We start from the raw sequence: 17,864 nt of genomic DNA, 5'->3' as shown, positions 1-17,864 counted from the left end.
AAGAAGCCCTGGCCCTTTGTGTCTCCTAAGGCTCTTTCCTGAATGTTTTTCCTTTTGGCAACTTCCTCAGATTTTATTATGAGCTGTTCAGGGGAATGCAACCTCTCATGTCCATCCTGCATGTACATAAATTATTTTGTATTCAGAACTTACTGTATTTAAGCTCTAATAAATGCGATTAGCTAGCATAGTTCTGAAATGAAAATGAAGTTGCGAAAACAAATGCAAACTTCAGTACACGTGAGGTCTGAAGCAAGTGAGCAGTTTCCTGATCACAATGGTGTTTTGGTTGATAACTTGTTGATAACTTGCAAATCCTTTCATATTGCAGTAACAAACTGGTATACCAATAGGAAAATGGCAATATTTTTATTTCTGGAATGAGATCACATTTCACTTTTAAGCCTTAGTTTTGGGGATCACTGAAAAGAGGGAGGGGAAGTGGGCTATTATTAAAGAGGTGACTTCTGCCTCCTTTCTTGTGCATTGCTGGGATTTGAGCTGTTCTTTCCATGCAGTAGTGGATGTGGTCTGTGCCCTGCTGGTCCAGGGCAAAAGCAATCTGTTCAAGTATATGCTTGGGTATAACCACAGAAATATTTCCAGGGAATGTTTTTGAGTGAGTTAATAGCATGACAGCTTGCTTATATAATACCCCAAATTAAACATGAAGGTACCGCATTTGGGCATTTTCTCCCTGTTTCAGCACTCTCCACGATCTGGCTGGTGAGCCAGCCAGGGTGAGTGATGCTGGTCTGATGCATCTGCTGCTTTATCAGTTTTTTGCTAAGTTATAGGTATGTGTTCATTAAAATCTGAAGTGTAGTATAAAAGCTCCAAGTAGTCCCATATCTGTAGCATAACTTTGCATCATAGTACATTCACATCCTTCTTAAATGTTATTAAATGAAATATAAATTTGACTGGCAAAAAGTGGCTATGGAGTATCTGCTTAAATAACCAGCATTCATAATTTCATTGCTAGTTGTTACAGTGCTGCCTCTTGAAACATATGCAACATTTTTCCTATCTTCATTTCATAAAAAGGAAAGGCTTTAATTGTACATAACCATATGCAAACAGTTCAAAGAAGCTTAAAGAGAAATCTTGATGCTATTTTCAGGGAAAAAAAAAAGTTTTAATTTACAGATAATATCTTTAGGTTTTAGCATACAGTCTATGACTGTAGTTTAATTATTCCAACAGTCTCCCTAGCTACAGCCAACTGGTGTTTGATTAGCATGACAAGGGAAGATCTCTTGTGTTAAAAGTGAGTCTCTCTTAAATACTTACTTTACAGTTACCAAAGGCTCTGTCAAGACAGAACTAAAATTATCTTAGGCAAAATTTTAACAAACATTGTACTTGCAAATAAGAGGAAGTTTCTTTTGCTCTTTATTCCTTAATTAATATCATGCTATGAGTTTGGCATTTTCTCTCTCTACCCCCCCCTCCCCCATTCTTATTTAGTCTGTAAGTGAAAGAATAAAATTTTTTAAGTTACATGTTTGTAAAACAGCAGGAGGGAAGCACTACATAACTCTGAGAACTGCATTATTTTAGTGAACATAAAATTTAGCGCTCTCATTAAAAGCTTTTTTATATGACCTTTTTCTAGATTGCAATGACAAAGTGTATTGTCTGAAGGGTTTTTCATTTTAGAGTAGCTTGCATTTTCTACATAGAACCTACCTCATTTCAGCAGAGACCTGCAGTTTTGAATGCAGAGCTCATGATCAGGAACTTCTCAGGTGTCCTGAAGGCAACCCAGGGAGACAAATCTGAAAGTAAATTTGAGAAGTCTATATGAAATGCCCAAGTAAAAGAACTGTAGCTTTAGAAAAGAGGCCTGCACTGAAGTGGAAATGAACGTGCTGTACTTGAATACAAGAAATCTTAACAGTTGAGAATTTCTGTCTTGCATCCTTTTTCAAAGAAAGTGGTGGCAATTCTGAGAACTGCCTTTTTTTTTTTTCCTGCAATTTCTTTGTAAAATACTAGTAAGAGCTTGTAAGAAGTTTAGGCTCTTTAATAGCAGCAAGGCTAGCACAACATTGAGTGATACAAGCTGTTCAGCTCAGACATCTGACCTTCACAGAACAGAGATCAGCTAGACATAGTCAAATGCTGCTGTGCATATGCACCCGCTAGGGTTGCACAAATATTGCCAGTACAGAGAAGGTTATAACTCAAAAATTATCTTCACTGAGACTGTATTTAAAAAAAAAATAGCAATTTCTGTCTACTTTTCACCATGAGGAGTACATTCCCAGGCTGTCATAAGGGCTATTGCCATCACTGTTATCTCAATATAAAGTCTTTGTGTTCAATTTGGAAGGACAGAACTCCAGCAGGGTAAGAAAAACTGAAATTAGGTCCAGCTGGGGAAAATGCAGCATCACAAACCATGCCTAGAGGCAGTACAGCAGGCTAAAAGGGAAGGTGAGGAAAATAACTGGTAGAAGGCATCAAAACTAACCACATCTGTGAGGTGTTTGCTGAGGCTATGAAATTATTGAAGATGCAGAAGATGGCGGCCAAGCAGGTAGCACTCCACAGGAAAATAAACAGCAGATGAGATTTTTGTACAGGAAAATCTGGGGAAAAAGAATAGCTCCATGGTATTAAGGTGAGCTTGGAACTGTCCATGGCCACGGGAGCTCCTGAGGCAGTGTGGCAGCACTGTCCCTGGTGCCCAGCGCTGCCTGTGCTGCTGTGCTGTGTCCCGTTGAGGGGGAGAACTTTCCGGAAGGTGCCATGAGGGGCACAGAGCACCAGCTGCCTCATGGGCAGCAGTGCTCAGGGGAGCTCAGTGAGGCTGAGAAATGGTTAAACGGACCAAAACCTCCGAGGAGCATGTGTGGCTCAGAGCTTTGAAACATGCTAATTCTGTGCTCACTGCAGCAGAGAAGCAATGTCCCATGCTTCTGGTGTGACCCTGTGGTTTGGATCATCGCTGACATGCTGGCGAGGCCGCAGGCATCGTGCGCCAGTCCTGACGGGCGCTCAGCCTAGACTACCTTCCACCAAGCGTGCTTGCTTGCCCCTTGTAATTAAGGGCTTGTAAATGTTACCTCTACTTTTGAAGTTTTGTTTACTTAGAGCGCTATAAATGTCAAGTGTGGCTACTGTTGCTCGTATGTAGAAATGTTGGAAATCTGAGGTGGTGGCTCAAGCAGCCCTGTTCAATGGGTCTCACAAGGTAACTAGGGCTTTGCCTCTACCTAAGGCTATTTTGGTAATGTGAAACTTGGCTCTTCCTGAAACATCAGCAGACGTGAATGCCCTTGTTTATGCTTATAAAGATCTCATGTGGTTTCCCAGGTGCATCCCTTGCAGGGTTTGTTTGCCATCAGCAAAAACTTAGTGGTGTTTGTATGGCCGGTCCCTTTCCCTAAGTGCCTCTGTGTTGCGTTTCTGAAAGCTGATCCTGTGCCACCTGTTCAGCAAGGTGCTGGGGAAACCCGGCATCTCCCTCTGCAAAGGAAGCTGGAGAGTATTTTCCCTTTGAATTAAAATATTTTTTACTTTGGGGGAAGATTGTTATTTACCAATTTAGGTTGTGGATTTTCTCTATGGGATTTTGAGAGAGAACTTTCTGAATTTAGGTCTGTTAATCCTCCTTCACTTAGGTTGCATGCCAGGGAAACCTTGCAGTACCAGTTTTTGTCAAGATGTATTAAAAATGAAAAACTGGTTACTTTGAAAGTTTGGGGAATTCAAATATTTTGTAAATTGTCACTTTTCATTTTGTTTTTGAGAAAGACCGAGAATCTCCTCAATCGTATCATTAAAACACATTTAATAATGCAGATATTCTTATAGAACTGTTTGAGATTGTTTAATTTTTTGTGTGTTTTATTTTTCAACTTTTGTTTTCAATTTAGATGATACTGTTTTGTATTTTTTAATGAATAGAAAGAGGCTGAATGTGTGTGCGCAGTTCAAGTGTGCAGATTTCTAGATGCCATGAGCTTGACCTCGGTCCTTTGACTTTTGCTTTTGCAGTAGGAAACGGAGTGTTTTGTGATGGGCTGCCCAATGTATAATGAAAAGTTCTCCTATCGTGTTAGTATCAATCAATACATTAGATTCTGGTTCTTGTTCCAGTGAAGTGAGTGACAATTTAATAAGGTTTTGAGAATTAAGATCTCATATGAGCAATGACTCCATGGAAGTTGTCTACACACACACACACAAAAAAGCACTTTGAGTGAAATTCTGGCTCTAGTAAAGAGGATTCAAGTGGTCTCAGTCAGATATTCATTTTCCTCTTTGAAAATTTCAGTTTATTTTGATTAAGTGTTGAAGAGAGAAATTGGAAGACAGGAATGGTAGCTCAGCATGACATGTCAGTATTACCAGGTCTTGTCATTTAATTACAAATTCTTAAAGTATAATCACCCCCCCCCCCCTTTTTTTTTTTTTTTTTAGAGTGGAGTTGTGGGAGGAGGCTAATATTTCCAAATGTAAGACTTGGTGGATATTTTTAGCAATGTTAATTGAAAATAACATTGTCGCCAAATTGAAGTTTGCTTGCCCTTTGCTTTTGCTATCTCTTAGTTACTTGTATTGTCTTAATCAGTGATACTGACACCAATTTTAACATTCTGTATTTAGTCTTTACAGCATCTCTTTCATTTTGTCTTATTTTTTTTCCTCTATAGTTACTACAACGTATTCCACTGAGCGATCTGAGCACTTTAAGCCATGCAAAGACAAGGATCTTGCATACTGTCTCAATGAGGGGGAATGCTTTGTGATTGAAACCTTAACCGGATCACATAAACACTGCCGGTAAGTCATTTGCTAATTTGCTTTAAAAAAAAAAAAAAATCAGATGTAGAATTTTACATATGTAAAGTAATAGAATTTGTACTAGATTGTGATATGTGTCTTCATGGTTTTTATGCTTATATATAAAAGATCTTTCAGATGGCCTGCCTTCACCAAATCCTTGTTTTTTCACTGTGATGAATTAACATTCTGCAACGTTCTGAGTAAAGATAGGGAGCTCTTCCCCATGACTCAACATTCTTCCTTGTTTAGTTTTAAATTTTCCCGGTAAAGTGAAAATTTTCAACATCTTCTCTTGCTTTGTTCTTATGTATGGAACTAGGAATATCATTTGTGAATCTTCTGTCTCCTGTGTTTAGTTTTACACTTAGGCATTGATTTTACAAATTTCAGGCACTGACATGTTCTCTGGGAATTAAATACCTATCTATTTGAGTTGGCATTTTGAAGTGAGGAATACTAAAAGATGTGTATATGGCAATAAAGATTTTCATATTTTCATTAAATTTTAATTTTTTATTTTTTATTTATAATAAATAATATTATATTATTATTTATATTATATTATATTATATTATTATATTATTATTTATATTTATAATATAAATTTTTTATTTATAACATAGAAGCAGGTTATCTTGATGTCCAATTTGAAGAATAACCTTTTAATTTGACTTTCAAATTCTGGATCTGGGATTCATATTTCTACTCACTAACAAAACAGTCTTTCTTGGGGCAAGTGCTGCAGTGAGTGGAGCACAGTTGTTGTTGTTGTTGTTGTTGTGTGGTGTTTTTTTTTTTTTTTTTTTTCCCCTATCTATAGCTGAGATACGTTCTCTGAACTAACAGCTAGAGCATGTATGTATTGAAAAATACAACATTGATGTACGGCTCTTGTCCTCTTGCTAGGAAAAAAAAAATATCCCTGACAATGAAAGGTTTATGGAATTCCCATTACAATTAAAAGAATCATTTGACTACAGAATGAAGGAATTGAGCGAGAAATTATACTTTGTTCTTAGAATCAAGCTGCATTGTATATTCTCATTAGGAGTTTGATTTTTTGCATCTGTTCTGGGAACAGAGCACCAATTTACTGAAATGGGAATTTGCTATGCAGAACAGCTGCAGACCGGAGACCTTGATGTAGCAAAAAGCTTTATCTCTTTTTTTTTTTTTTTTTTTTTTTTCTTTTCAGGTCTAAAGAGTGTTAGTAGATAATATGCTTAGACAGTGGTGCAGTTATTCTTGTGTTTGTACGTGTATAAGGATATACACACAAAGTATTGTTAAAGTGAAAGTAAATTTGAATGAGCTTTAACAGCAGTTTATTAAATATTTCGGTGAGATGCCAGGGCTCTCCTGTATCCTCATGAACAGTATTGCCAATACAAACAGGGTAGTAATAAGTCTCAACTGGCAGTTCGAGTACCATTCATAGGAGACAAAATTCATCATGCCCTTGTTGGAGCAGAGAAGGAGGTAAGCACATGTCGAATGCCAGCAGTCGCTAACAATGATGCCAGCTGGCTCTGTAACTTTTTTTCATGAGCTACATTCCACGTCTAGTGGAAATGCCCGTAATTGTCAAGAGCCGGACCAGGACATGTCCTTAGAGAAGGGCCAAAGGGCGCTGTGCTGCAGGAGGCCATTGGGAGGAGAGCGCGTGAGGAAGTGTGCGGCAGCGCTCCTCAGGTGGTATTTTCTGTTCTTACCCACCTCAGCATGAGTTGTCCTGACATTACAGGATGTTTTAGCTTAATTGGCAACTGGACAAAAGAATACAGTGTGTGGGTGGGTGTTTGTTTTTGTTTTTTTTTTTTTTTTTTTTTAATCTGTAATACTATGTTTGTTTGAAATTCCAGTCTTAGTCTGTCGCTTTTGATGGATGCTTGTTTAATGATTAAATGACAGAGATTTCCAGTGTGGTTATATAATGTAGAAGAAGATACACTGTTTGCTGTTTGTGCTATTTTAAATGTGTGACTTCAATATTTATTTTCGTGAATGGTTTTGACACTAACTTATTTAAGGATAGAATGGCTTAGCTGTAGAGAAACGTCATTTATTCTCCATATGCTGTAGCTTCTTCCTTGAATAGGGTTGCCTTCTTAAATTAAGAACATAAGTTGAATGGTGAGGGTGCTTGAGTTGTTCCGTGTAATGAAAAAACTTCATAGTCAATACTGACATAACAGCATTTAACTGAATGTTACCCAATGCAGCATTTAAAAACAAAAACAGAAAATAGTAGTAGTTCTGGTTTTGTCTGTGTACACTTTTATTTTTCAGAGTAACTTTGGAAACTCTGATTTTTGAGTTAATAACTTCTACTGTTTTCTTTTTAGTTCCTTTCTCCTGATTGCTAATTTAGAACTGAAAATAACTGAATACCTAAAACTTAGAATGGAGGTTGAAGAGGTTTGCGCTGTTGTTACATTTCTCTTCCAAAAAAGCTGCCGAGACTATTGTGTACACACTGGAAATACTGGAGGTGGCAATGAGCACTAATGTACTCTTCACAAGCAAAGCAAAACCTGAAAATAAATCATTACTGAATAAACGAGGCTTTTCATCCATAGTGCAGTATTACAAGGTTAATTTCACCAAGAATAACCCACTGTATTAAGCTGATGACCAAATGTACACTTACAAGGATATAGAAGAGAAAGAAAGCTGAACCATAATTTAGGAGACTTCTCATGTCAAGGGCAATCAGCAGATCTGTTATGAAAATTACTGGCTTATTAGCATAGCTGTAGGAAATTATATACATCATATTTGGGTAGCTGCAGCCATCAGCTGGAAATGCTGTGCTATTCACTTTAGAAAAGTGGAGGCAAATGTGAAATATTTCATTAAGTAGCTCCACACTGTTTGTATGCATGCATATACATATATATATGTCTGTATATAGATAGGTAAATACTGTGTTGCATTGTTATGTCACCTGCTTACTCAGGAGTGCTTTTGAACTCTTGCTTGGCTTCAGATAGAGTTTTTTGATGCCTAAAGCATCATGACTGTGATACTTTCCAAAACCTAGACCTGCAGAAAATCAGGAAGGACAAATTCTGTCCAAAAACCGATCATGTGGATTGCACATCCAGCAGAATCTGCTTGGCTGTGCTGATTATTATGAAGACTGTGTTATTGAAAGATATTATTTAGTACATACTGCCTGGAACTAAATAGGTGAAGGAGTAAAGTCTGAAAATTGCAGGTAAAAAACAAGTGGTAAAATTGGTCCACCTAACAAAGGCTGCTCCATCATTTTACAAGAAACGTATTTTCCCCTTTCTTCCAAAGACTGTAAATGAAAAGTTCACAATTAATAAAAGTGTTTGTAGAGAAGAGCATCTTTAAAAGTATGGGTGCAAATATCAATAGCACATATTACATCTCTCTGGAAGCTAACATATGCAAAAATGTTCTGCCATCAAATCCTCGTTTTAAATTAACTTAGAAATATGTTGGGTTGTTTTATTTTTATTATTTCTTCCTGTCTTCCCTAGGCAAGAAGGAATTTGTGAAGTGTATAATGCAGATATCTGAAATCTCACTCATTAAAATTCTCATCCTTGCTAGTGACTAAAATACACTGAAAGCAATAGCATTTCCAACCTAATCCTTTCTGCAGACAATCTCCCAGAGGACTACCTTGAAAGATATTTTACTAGTATAAGAAATAAATACCTCTGACAATTAATTGACTGACTGAAATAAAAGTAAATGCCAACTATGTGAAATTACTAACAAATAATAAATTTTAATCTGCAAGTGCTCTAGTTAATCTGGGTAAGAACAAACAAAAGCATTTCTGTTCACTCATCCATCATTCTGCAAACAAAACCCTCCTCACTACCATAAACAGGAACAGGAAGGTAAGTGCAGGTGAATTCTGTAGTGTTACAAAAAAATGAGGCATTTGGATTGAAGGTACATGTTTAAAAACAAAACAAAAACACACCAGCTTATATGTGCTATGATAAAGAGATAAGCTAGTCATTTAAAGATGACACAAATACTTCAAAAACGAAACAAATTCCTTGAGATTGGCCAGTGAGTTTTTATGTGCTTTTAAAATGTATTTTTAGAGGAGAACTCTTGAAATGTAGATTTTTGAAATTCTATTTTGGCCTAATGGGCAGGAAGATCTCTTCTGCACCGCATTAGCTAGTAAAAGCATTTCATCTATTGTGGATTGACAGAAAACAAAAAGATGGATCAAAATATCTCAATTTACCATTTTGACAATTTTGTCAGATAAGCTGTTTCTCATGGTTTTCTATAGAGCTGAGAGTGAAATAATATAATAAAAATCAAATATTTAACTACTGCTACAGCTGGAGTGAGCTGAGACTTTCACTCTGTATTCTCAAGCTTTAGAATGTGAGGTCTTCTGGGGCCAGGGTTCCCTGATGGACAAAGCAGAGTTTTGCCAAAAACTGTTGGGTTTCCCTGAACCTAATTGATTTATTCAGAACTCCTCTTCACTGACAGGTGGTTGTTTTGTTTTGTTTTGTTTTTCTGAACAGCTGTGTGAAGCTCGTGGTTGCTCTTTTGTTCACCTTTTCCCCTCCGAAAGGTTTTGACATCCTTGACGTGTTGATTCTGATTGGCCTCTTCCAGAGCACAGGAAACCTGTGTTATGGCCAGGGCTAAGCATGGCCTTGTGGGTTGTGTTCCCCCTCACTAATGTCCTCGTACATCTACTGTAGCATCTGTTCTTCTGGCTTCTGTACTGTGAACCTTTTGCCAGTGTGAATTTACAGAATAAGAAACCTTCCTAAGAAGCAAGCCACGTAATTAAGAAAGATAGCTGCTTTTAGCTTATTAATCTGTCCTGTAGAAAAGTAAAAAGTGTGAGGGGCTTGGAAAAGGGCAGGCACTTGAAGACATATATTATTACTATCATACATTTTGTGCAGTAACTTGGTTGTTTGCTGTTTACAAACAGAGGATTTATGTGCAACTTATAAAAAAGCTTCATGGCAGAATGGCAAGGAATATAAATCTCTTCTAAAATGCCTTCAAATTAGTATGCTATTTCTGAGAAAAGTAAGCCTAGTAATGGATTGTTCTTAGGCACAAGAATAAATCACTGTTTTATTTTGAAATCTGCTGCTATTCCCAAATAAATGGATTGCAGACATAGCTGAGACTGCCTTCCAGACACGTGAAGAGGGCTATCTTGCTGCAGAGAAAAAAAGGCAAATATGTCTGAATGACACCCTCTAAAAGAGGCCAAAAGGCCAAGTGAGGCTGCCCACTGTTAATGTTATATAATATGCTATTAGATTCAGCCGAGAAGGGATCTAAGCACGGTATGCATAGTAAGATGCATCATTTTCTGCATTGCAAGCTAGCGCAACTTCATTTTTTATAAAAATTTGTAAGCTAATTAAGTTATTCCACTCACTGCATAACATGTGAAGTTAGTGTTTCAGTTTATGCAGCTTGGCAGCTAGTGTAGAGAATGCATCTGAGTAAACGCAGGGCTGTTGATTACTGATACTTGATTGTTTTAAGGTGAGAAAAGTCAGTGCAAAGAATTCTTTGGGAAATTCATCATATGTAAAATCTTATGGTTAATCCTCTGTGTATGTAATATGTGACTTGGAAAAAATGTGTTTGTCTGGAAAAAAAGATAGGAACCCACCGCCAGGGGATTCACATGTGGTAAATACGCCAAGCGTTGCTTGGAGTCGCACTGTTTCAGCCTGTTCCAGAGGTAAAGACCAAGCTTAATCTAAGTAGTGGTGCTAATGTTTCACATTCAGTCCTCTGGGATTGTCTTGTTTTTTTCGGAATCCAAAATGAAAATAATCTGTGAGTTGTTGCATGTATCCTTGCTGCCCTTTATGAAATGGATGCTTGATGGAAGTAAGTCAAGAGGGTTTTCAAAAGTATGAAGAACCACGTATACTCTTGCACTTCTTACATAAGCAGCTTTTTAGCGTTTATGCAAACATTGAATGCATGCATGAAAGTGTTTACAAGTATTGTTAAGCAAACAACAAAAGTCTCATTTAGTGCTCAGGTTCTGGAGATAGCTGCAGAGTATAAAAGCCCTTGTTAGGGGACCCTAATGCGCAAAAGAAAACCCCGTGCTTCCCATGTGTGGCAATGTGACTATCGCGTGTTTCAGAACTCAGAGGAAATACACTTACAAGGTACATATACCAGCAAAGTTAAGAGCCTTGACTTCAATAAGGACAGCAGTAATATGGAAATTCTTCAAGGAACTAAAATGTGCTAACACTACTAAAGGAATGTACTTTCTATAGAAATTGTTTGCAGCGTTGTGAAATACAAAAGCTAATCTGGTGCATTTGGTTGTTTTTTTAATAATTTCCCCTTGATTTTGAAGAATAAATGGTTAAGGAAATGTATTGGTGAATGCAAAACAGCTGTGTAAGTGGGTTAAAACAGTATTTAAGAAGGTGTCTTTAAAGAGCAGTGACAGGTAGAACTGGATATGATTCCTTTATATAGTTGCAAGAAAAAACTTCCAAGCAAGAAGCAAAGGTGCCGCCTTTCAGAGAGAATTCTTCTGTTCTGATAATAGCTGTGTTTGAACGCCCACTCCTGGAAGACCCTGAGCCCTCCTGCATGTGGCAGGGAGGCTATTGCAAGGAGGGTGCTTGGTGCGCATGGTCTCTGCAGCAGGGAGAGCTTCGTTACCACCTCATTTTCGCAAGCATTGCACAGTAGAATATCCCTGAGTAAGAGAGAGTGGAAGAGGTGATAGTGACATATGTGACATGTTCCTCAAAAACAACCTTTATGAATGTTAAATGAAGTGCAAAGTTAAAGACTGTCATTTGTTATGCATGATTGATAACTATAAAATCTGCATAGATTAGGTTTCTAGTAAAGCTTTCTATGAGTCGAATTTTGGTCAGCAGAATATTTATGCTCTTCTCCAGGGGACTGTCATATTTTCTCTACTTGTGTGGTTCAGTTGTTTTTCCTTTTTGTTTGTGCGTATGTGTAAACATAAATTGAGGGAAAAATGCTGCATAAGAAGGGAAATAGAATTCTTGTATTTATTCAGAGTGCATTGTTGAATTATCTCAGATTCTGTGGTTTAAGTAGTAAGAAAAACACTGCTGTACTTAGAGCTATGGCCAGCAATATTTTAATAGCTTTCAAGATAAGAAGTTTATATATTTTACCTGTCTTCAAGAAATTGCACCACATGTTTGGTGAGGCAGAATTCACAGATCTCTGTAGTCCAGAGCCCTCTCTTCCCATTTAAAGGTTTGTGGCTTGCCTGTCTCCTGTATTATCATACACGCCTAGGATTAATCTCAGGCTCATTGCAGCACAGGTAGAGCTCTTAATCCTTTAATGGTTTGTTCAGTTAAATCCCTTTCCCAAGTAGATGCTGGCAGTGTGTCCTTAGAGCCGTAGCCTCCCTCCCCAGGGTCTCAAGGGGAAGGAGTCCCTGCATACCAGACTGACAGCTTTCATTCTAAATGCTTCTTGCTTCTATGCTGTGTCACAGAACATGTGTTACTGCGCTGTCTTAAAGATGACGCTCACTATGTGGCCCTGGAGACATGTATGAAAATGTTTCCCTAGGGGTGTTTGCTCTTTTCCTGTTGTTGTTACCAGCTGAACTGAGCTGTATGCTGATGGTGCTCTTTAACTGGTGACAGGTATACCCAGATTACCACATTTTAATCTAATTTTCTTAGTAATGACCAATCTGATCTAGTGTCTTCACTTGAACATCCTAAACTTTTTCATGTAGCTTTGTGTAACTTACACTTGTTTTAAGACCTTTCATTTTCTAGCCTCCCTTCAAGGGAAATAATGTTATTATATTCTGTGTTATTAAGATGTTCTTTTATTGCTCTTTAAAAATAAAATTAGATGTTGTATGAATGTATATCGTAGTAAATGCCAAGAAAGAAGGTAAGGGGTTCCTCTCTCTTCCCTCTGTGCTGAGGTAGGGGTTTGGCTGATGTACCCTGCAAGGCTGTGCACTGCAAACTTAAGGCTTTTGGCAGGCAGCATCCTATTATGGCTAACAGAATTTTACAGAGCAGTACAATGTTTGTGACTTTCTGGAAATATATCCAACTTTGAGGACACAAAGACTTTTGAGGCTTACAGCGAGGTGTTTTTCCAGGCATGGAATAACAGCAATAGCACAAATATTTCCAGAATCATGGAGTGAGGAAGGTAAACATTGCTGTTCATGAAAATGGAGTGTGAGTCAGTGTTAAGTGTTTTACCACCAGGCAGATTTAGAGCAGTAATTTGGAGTTCGAGTTTCCAGGAAAATAACCTGTAATATGCAGGAATATTTTTTCCCTTTTGTTTGTTTGTTTTGTTTATTATGTTCTGATATTTCACATCAGAAACTCTCTAAGCGTGAGAAAGTTAACATTAAAAAGATTAGTAGTTAGTCTGACTTAGATAGTACTTATATAGGGATTATATTAATTGTTTAGTGAAAAAATATAATTTACAATTTATGTTCTATTTTTGAATAGGGACACAAATGTGATTTTGGATAGTCATTTTGCCTTTGTTTTGCTTCCTATCTTGGTATTTAGACTTCAGTAAATCTGGAACCTCCTGGTGGGCGTTTGCTTACTATTTCTGCTGTCTTGTGATCCGAGGTATGAGCACACTGCACGGCCCATGGCTGCAGTTAACCTGAGTTTTCTCTGAGGTTACTTAACCTCAGTCTGATCTGTATCTTAAATAAAATTTAATGGCAGCAGTACCTGAATAAGTAACTAGAAGTGGCTTTTTCTATAATGAAAAGTTTACATGATTATGTCTCTTCAATTTTTACCTCCTGTTTCATTTCAGACACTGGTATTTTGGGATTTGTTCTTTTAGCCTGTTTGCGTGTCTATTCTTTTCCTTTTCTTTGCATTACAAACCAAAGTACTGAATCCAGCAAAGTCGGAGGTAAATCTTTTTGAATGAAGCCTGCATTGTCTCTTGACTTCAGTTTTTTTAGATAGTTTTACTATACATGTTACCTGTTGTCAGCTTTTGCTGGAATTGAGTCCTTTGCTTTTGACATTTTGTTGTTTTAGATATAAACAGGCAAGAAAAACATATTTTATGCCTAAGTGGATTGTGGTGTATAACAACCTGTATATCAATTTTCTGCTATTTCACTTGTCTGTGAATGTCTGGATCTGGTCACAGAAGCAATCATAAACAGGGAAATGGCTTATTTTACTGTTACTCTTCAAAACTTCCTTTCTTTAAAATTTTGAGATGTGTCCATGCAAAATTTCTTCCTTGAGGTGTGCACGTCTTAGTGCACATCAGTGCTGGTTGGTTCCAGTAATACTCTAAGCATTCTTGTTTCAGCTCCAAAGTCACATTCTCTTTACTTCCACTTTGATTTTCTGTATGAAGTGGTTAAAAACTTTTTTTTTGCAGTTTTGAACGGGTGACTCCCAAGTAGTCAGGGAGGCAGCTTCACCTGCTGCCCTGATGGAGGGGATTTAAAACATTAAAGCGTTAAAAATGTTTGTATATAGGTGGTTGTGCATAGGTTGTTTTAAAAAGGGTAAGAATTATGAAGTGCAGAATATGCATGATGTTTGCTGCCGTTAGTATTTCAGTATATTCATTGCCGTCACTATTTACAGGGCAGATCAGCAGCTGATGGAAGTCTTTACCTTTGAGCCAAAGTCTCATGGTAGCCTCTTTAATATGATCAGTTTGGGGCAGACATCCCACAGTTTTGTGTTTTTGAACCACATGTGTGTTTTACACTCCCGTTTTAACTTGATAGGTGTTTTTCTCCAGGCCGTTTGCCAAGAGTGGGCCCTGGGAGCACCCTTCATGCTATTAAAAGGTCCATCATTTAATCTCCTTTTGAGTCCAAAATCAATACATGCTCAGAAGAATCAAAGCCTTGTCAATTATCGGACTATCAAAGTGTACTTTTGAGAGATTTTTCATGCCAGGTACAGTATTTCATGCTGTTCTTAAACAAAATTAAATTTAATTACTTGATTTGCTATGTTAGATGAAGTAAATGAGCTGTGAGACCGGAGTTAAAAGCTGAAAGTTTGTCACTGTTGTTGTAACAAGTTGTTGATCTGACATAGAAGGTTGACAGCAGCTAAAAGCTGAGCAGAAAAAGAGCACAGCCCTCAATCAATAGGGAAATCCACTGAAATAAGCTCTGCTAGGCCCTTGCATATGAAAAAAATAGGGCATGCAACAGAGTGCAAAGACAAATGTTAACTTCGAATCTACAAGATTTAATTGCAAGCTAAAGGTTTGGTGTTGTGAGGAGGGTGGAAGAAATAGAATAGGGAATGGCTTGTTTGGAATGACCTTGAGGTCTGTGTTTTGTATAAGCTTTTAAATGTATGCAAAAAAAAAAAAATCCAAAAAGTCAATAAAATAAAACATTGCAGTGGTCCAATATGAAAGTGCAGGACATAAATTACCACTTTAATTTTCAATCAATACAGAGAGCGGATATTTCTGAAGCAGTAAAACATGACCTGCACACAGATGTTCTTTGCGGGGACATAACTAAATACTGCGTAATCCGGAAATCTGTAATAATTGTTCTCAAGACCAATACTCTGATGTATTAGGTCCATGTAGTTAATAACGTTTCTGATCCTGATCAGGAATCCAGGTACCCAGCCCCAAAGCGAGGAAGCTTTCTGAATGATTATCTTAGAAAGCTTTTTGAGAGCTAGTTTCACCATTTACAGGATGATACTGGATTTGTTTCTTTTTGGTTTGAAGGTTGCAGGTCTGATCAGCATTTGCAAAATGTTTCTGGTCTAATCCTGAAGAACTGTCAAATCATGACCCAAAAGAATACTAATAAGGGGGAAAGGGAAATTGAGGAGCTTGGAGAATTTTGCTAGAGGGCATAGACTTAAATATGTTCAAGGACAATTTTTACCAAAAGTTCCTGCTTCAAATTGCCCCTTGCAGTAGATGGCCTTGTACTCAGGAAAGCAGAGTTTTGTTTTGAATCATGAAGCACCTGAGTTAACTGATCATTGTAGCTGTGTTTTGATTAAAGCTAGTGGCAATCGGAACAGTAAAAGGCAGTGAACTCTATTGTACTTTAGTAATTTAACTTTGGGGATTTTGTCTTTGCCTGATAAAATTCAGAATTTTAGTTTTAAACTTCCAAATTATTTTGGGGTGCTAATGAGCAAAAAAAAAAGTCCCCGTTTAGCATAGAATCATAGAATGCTTAAGGTCGGAAGGGACCTCTAGAGATCATCCAGTCCAACCCCCCTGCACACGCAGGTTCACTTAGAGCACGTGGCACAGGACTGCGTCCAGGCGGGTTTGGAAGATCTCCAGAGAAGGAGACTCCACAACCTCTCTGGGCAGCCTGTTCCAGGGCTCTGTCACCCTCACTGGTAAGAAATTTTTTCCTTAAGTTCCTCTGGAACTTTTGGTGTTTCGGTTTCCAGCCATTTTCTCTAGCTCTGTTGGTGGCCACCAGTGAAAAGAGGCCAGCACCATCCTCCTCACTGCCTCCCTTGAGGTATTTATATATACCGATCATCCTAAGATCTTTCAAATTCATAGGTTTAAAATAACAACCAGTATTCAGATAGAGATTTCAATGGTCAGGTAAGAGGTTTTGAATTAGCTTAGACTTCTGCATTGAATCTTTTTCCGTAGATACAGAAAGCCCTGGAACAAATCCACTACAGAAGTTTGGGAAGAAATTTATAACTCTCTACTGAAGTATGGTCAGGGCACAGCAGGAGTTCCGCTCACTGGTACACGTTTTCTTTGTTCTCTAACAGACTATGGTCTATTCTAGCTTTTGTGGTCTTGGAATATAAAACGCTTCCAAAATCTGAACAATTTATAAGTTACATTCAATTAGCGTGTCTGAGTGGCCTCTTCAGTTTGCCTTCTAGGTATCAGGTGATTTAATGTCTGAACTCTGACTTTCCTGTTCTGTACAAATAAATATTTTCAGATTCATTTTGTACTTCATCTCTACACTTTCAGACATTGTAGAAGTGTGATGATGCTGTTCCTTGAGCAAATTCTCAGTCTGGGAAATACAAAGATTCAAATATTTATAAAAGCAAAAATACCAGCTGTAGTAGAATGCAGAGGATCATAATGGTCCTCTGTCACTTACTGTCATATCGTTTCAGGTTTTTGAATGCTGTGAAGCTTTTGTAAATGCTTTCAGCATCAAGATTTAGAGAGCTCAAGTAACGGGGAGGGATCCCCTCAACTGGTCCAAGCTACAGCAACATTTAAGTTGCTCTGAGGTCAGCCAGGGCCCTGCAAGGGACAGTCACGGTGCGTGAGAGCTGCAGCTGCTGTGTAGCTGCGTGTTTGTTTAAGCTAATCCCAGGCGTGCAGTTATCAAACTCTGTGCTGCTTAATGCTGTGGCACTAAAATTTTACATGGCCTCAGAATACCTCTGTACAAATGCATAGGAGAAAAATCTATTGGTGAAGTATTAAATACAAAAACAATCTCTCTGGCTTGGGAAGTGTTTTGATAATCTTTTCCAGGCATCTGTTATTGGCCAGGATACTTACTGGGCTAGACAGACCATGCTCAGCAGTTAAGTTTTCCGCGACATGTGGGTGTTTTCCTGCCAAGCTGGGTCCATATTACAGATTTGCTAACTGTGTTAGTTTAAAATTCTTCTGTCTTCTGTTTTTATCTAAATGCTTTTTCTTTAAATGTGGTTGGAGTATAGCCCCACCTTGCATCCACAGGGTGGAATTCAATGCTGTGATCTTTGTGGGGCATTTTGGAGGTCATTTTTGCCTGCACTTACCTGAAATGAGCAATGAAACCATAAGCAGTCCCGCTGGGCCTAACGCTTTAGCCACTGGGACACTGAGCATGTCTGCGTAGCTGGGGAGCTGCAGAGAGAAATAAAGGCTGGAGTCTGGAGTACATGCTTGTAAAAAAAAAATTACTTGCCTTTCTTATTCCATATTGTCTTTAAAATTGAAATGTTTCATTTCTTGGGTCTTTCTTAAGTGTTTATTGAGGTACTGGCTTTAGAGAAAAGTAACTGCAATTATTTGTTGTTGCTGCAAATGAT

General features: G+C 37.9%; 1 protein-coding gene across 1 annotated transcript in view; it reads left to right on the top strand.

Annotated features, from left to right (window-relative positions):
- The window catches only part of NRG3 (neuregulin 3), a 284,685-nt gene that overhangs the window by 121,740 nt on the left and 145,081 nt on the right, over positions 1-17,864 (top strand). Inside the window, exon 2 of the mRNA XM_088526367.1 lies at positions 4,668-4,797. Coding sequence (XP_088382493.1) covers positions 4,668-4,797 — 130 coding nt within the window. The remainder of the gene's footprint in view (positions 1-4,667; positions 4,798-17,864) is intronic.

The sequence above is a fragment of the Tinamus guttatus genome, unplaced genomic scaffold, assembly GCF_059628265.1.
Source record: "Tinamus guttatus ecotype Peru unplaced genomic scaffold, ASM5962826v1 Tinamus_guttatus_pri_ptg000246l, whole genome shotgun sequence".
NCBI classification, from domain to species: Eukaryota; Metazoa; Chordata; class Aves; order Tinamiformes; family Tinamidae; genus Tinamus; species Tinamus guttatus.
The sequence above is the reverse complement of the archived record's forward strand: the minus strand, read 5'-3'. Positions and strand labels throughout refer to the sequence as shown.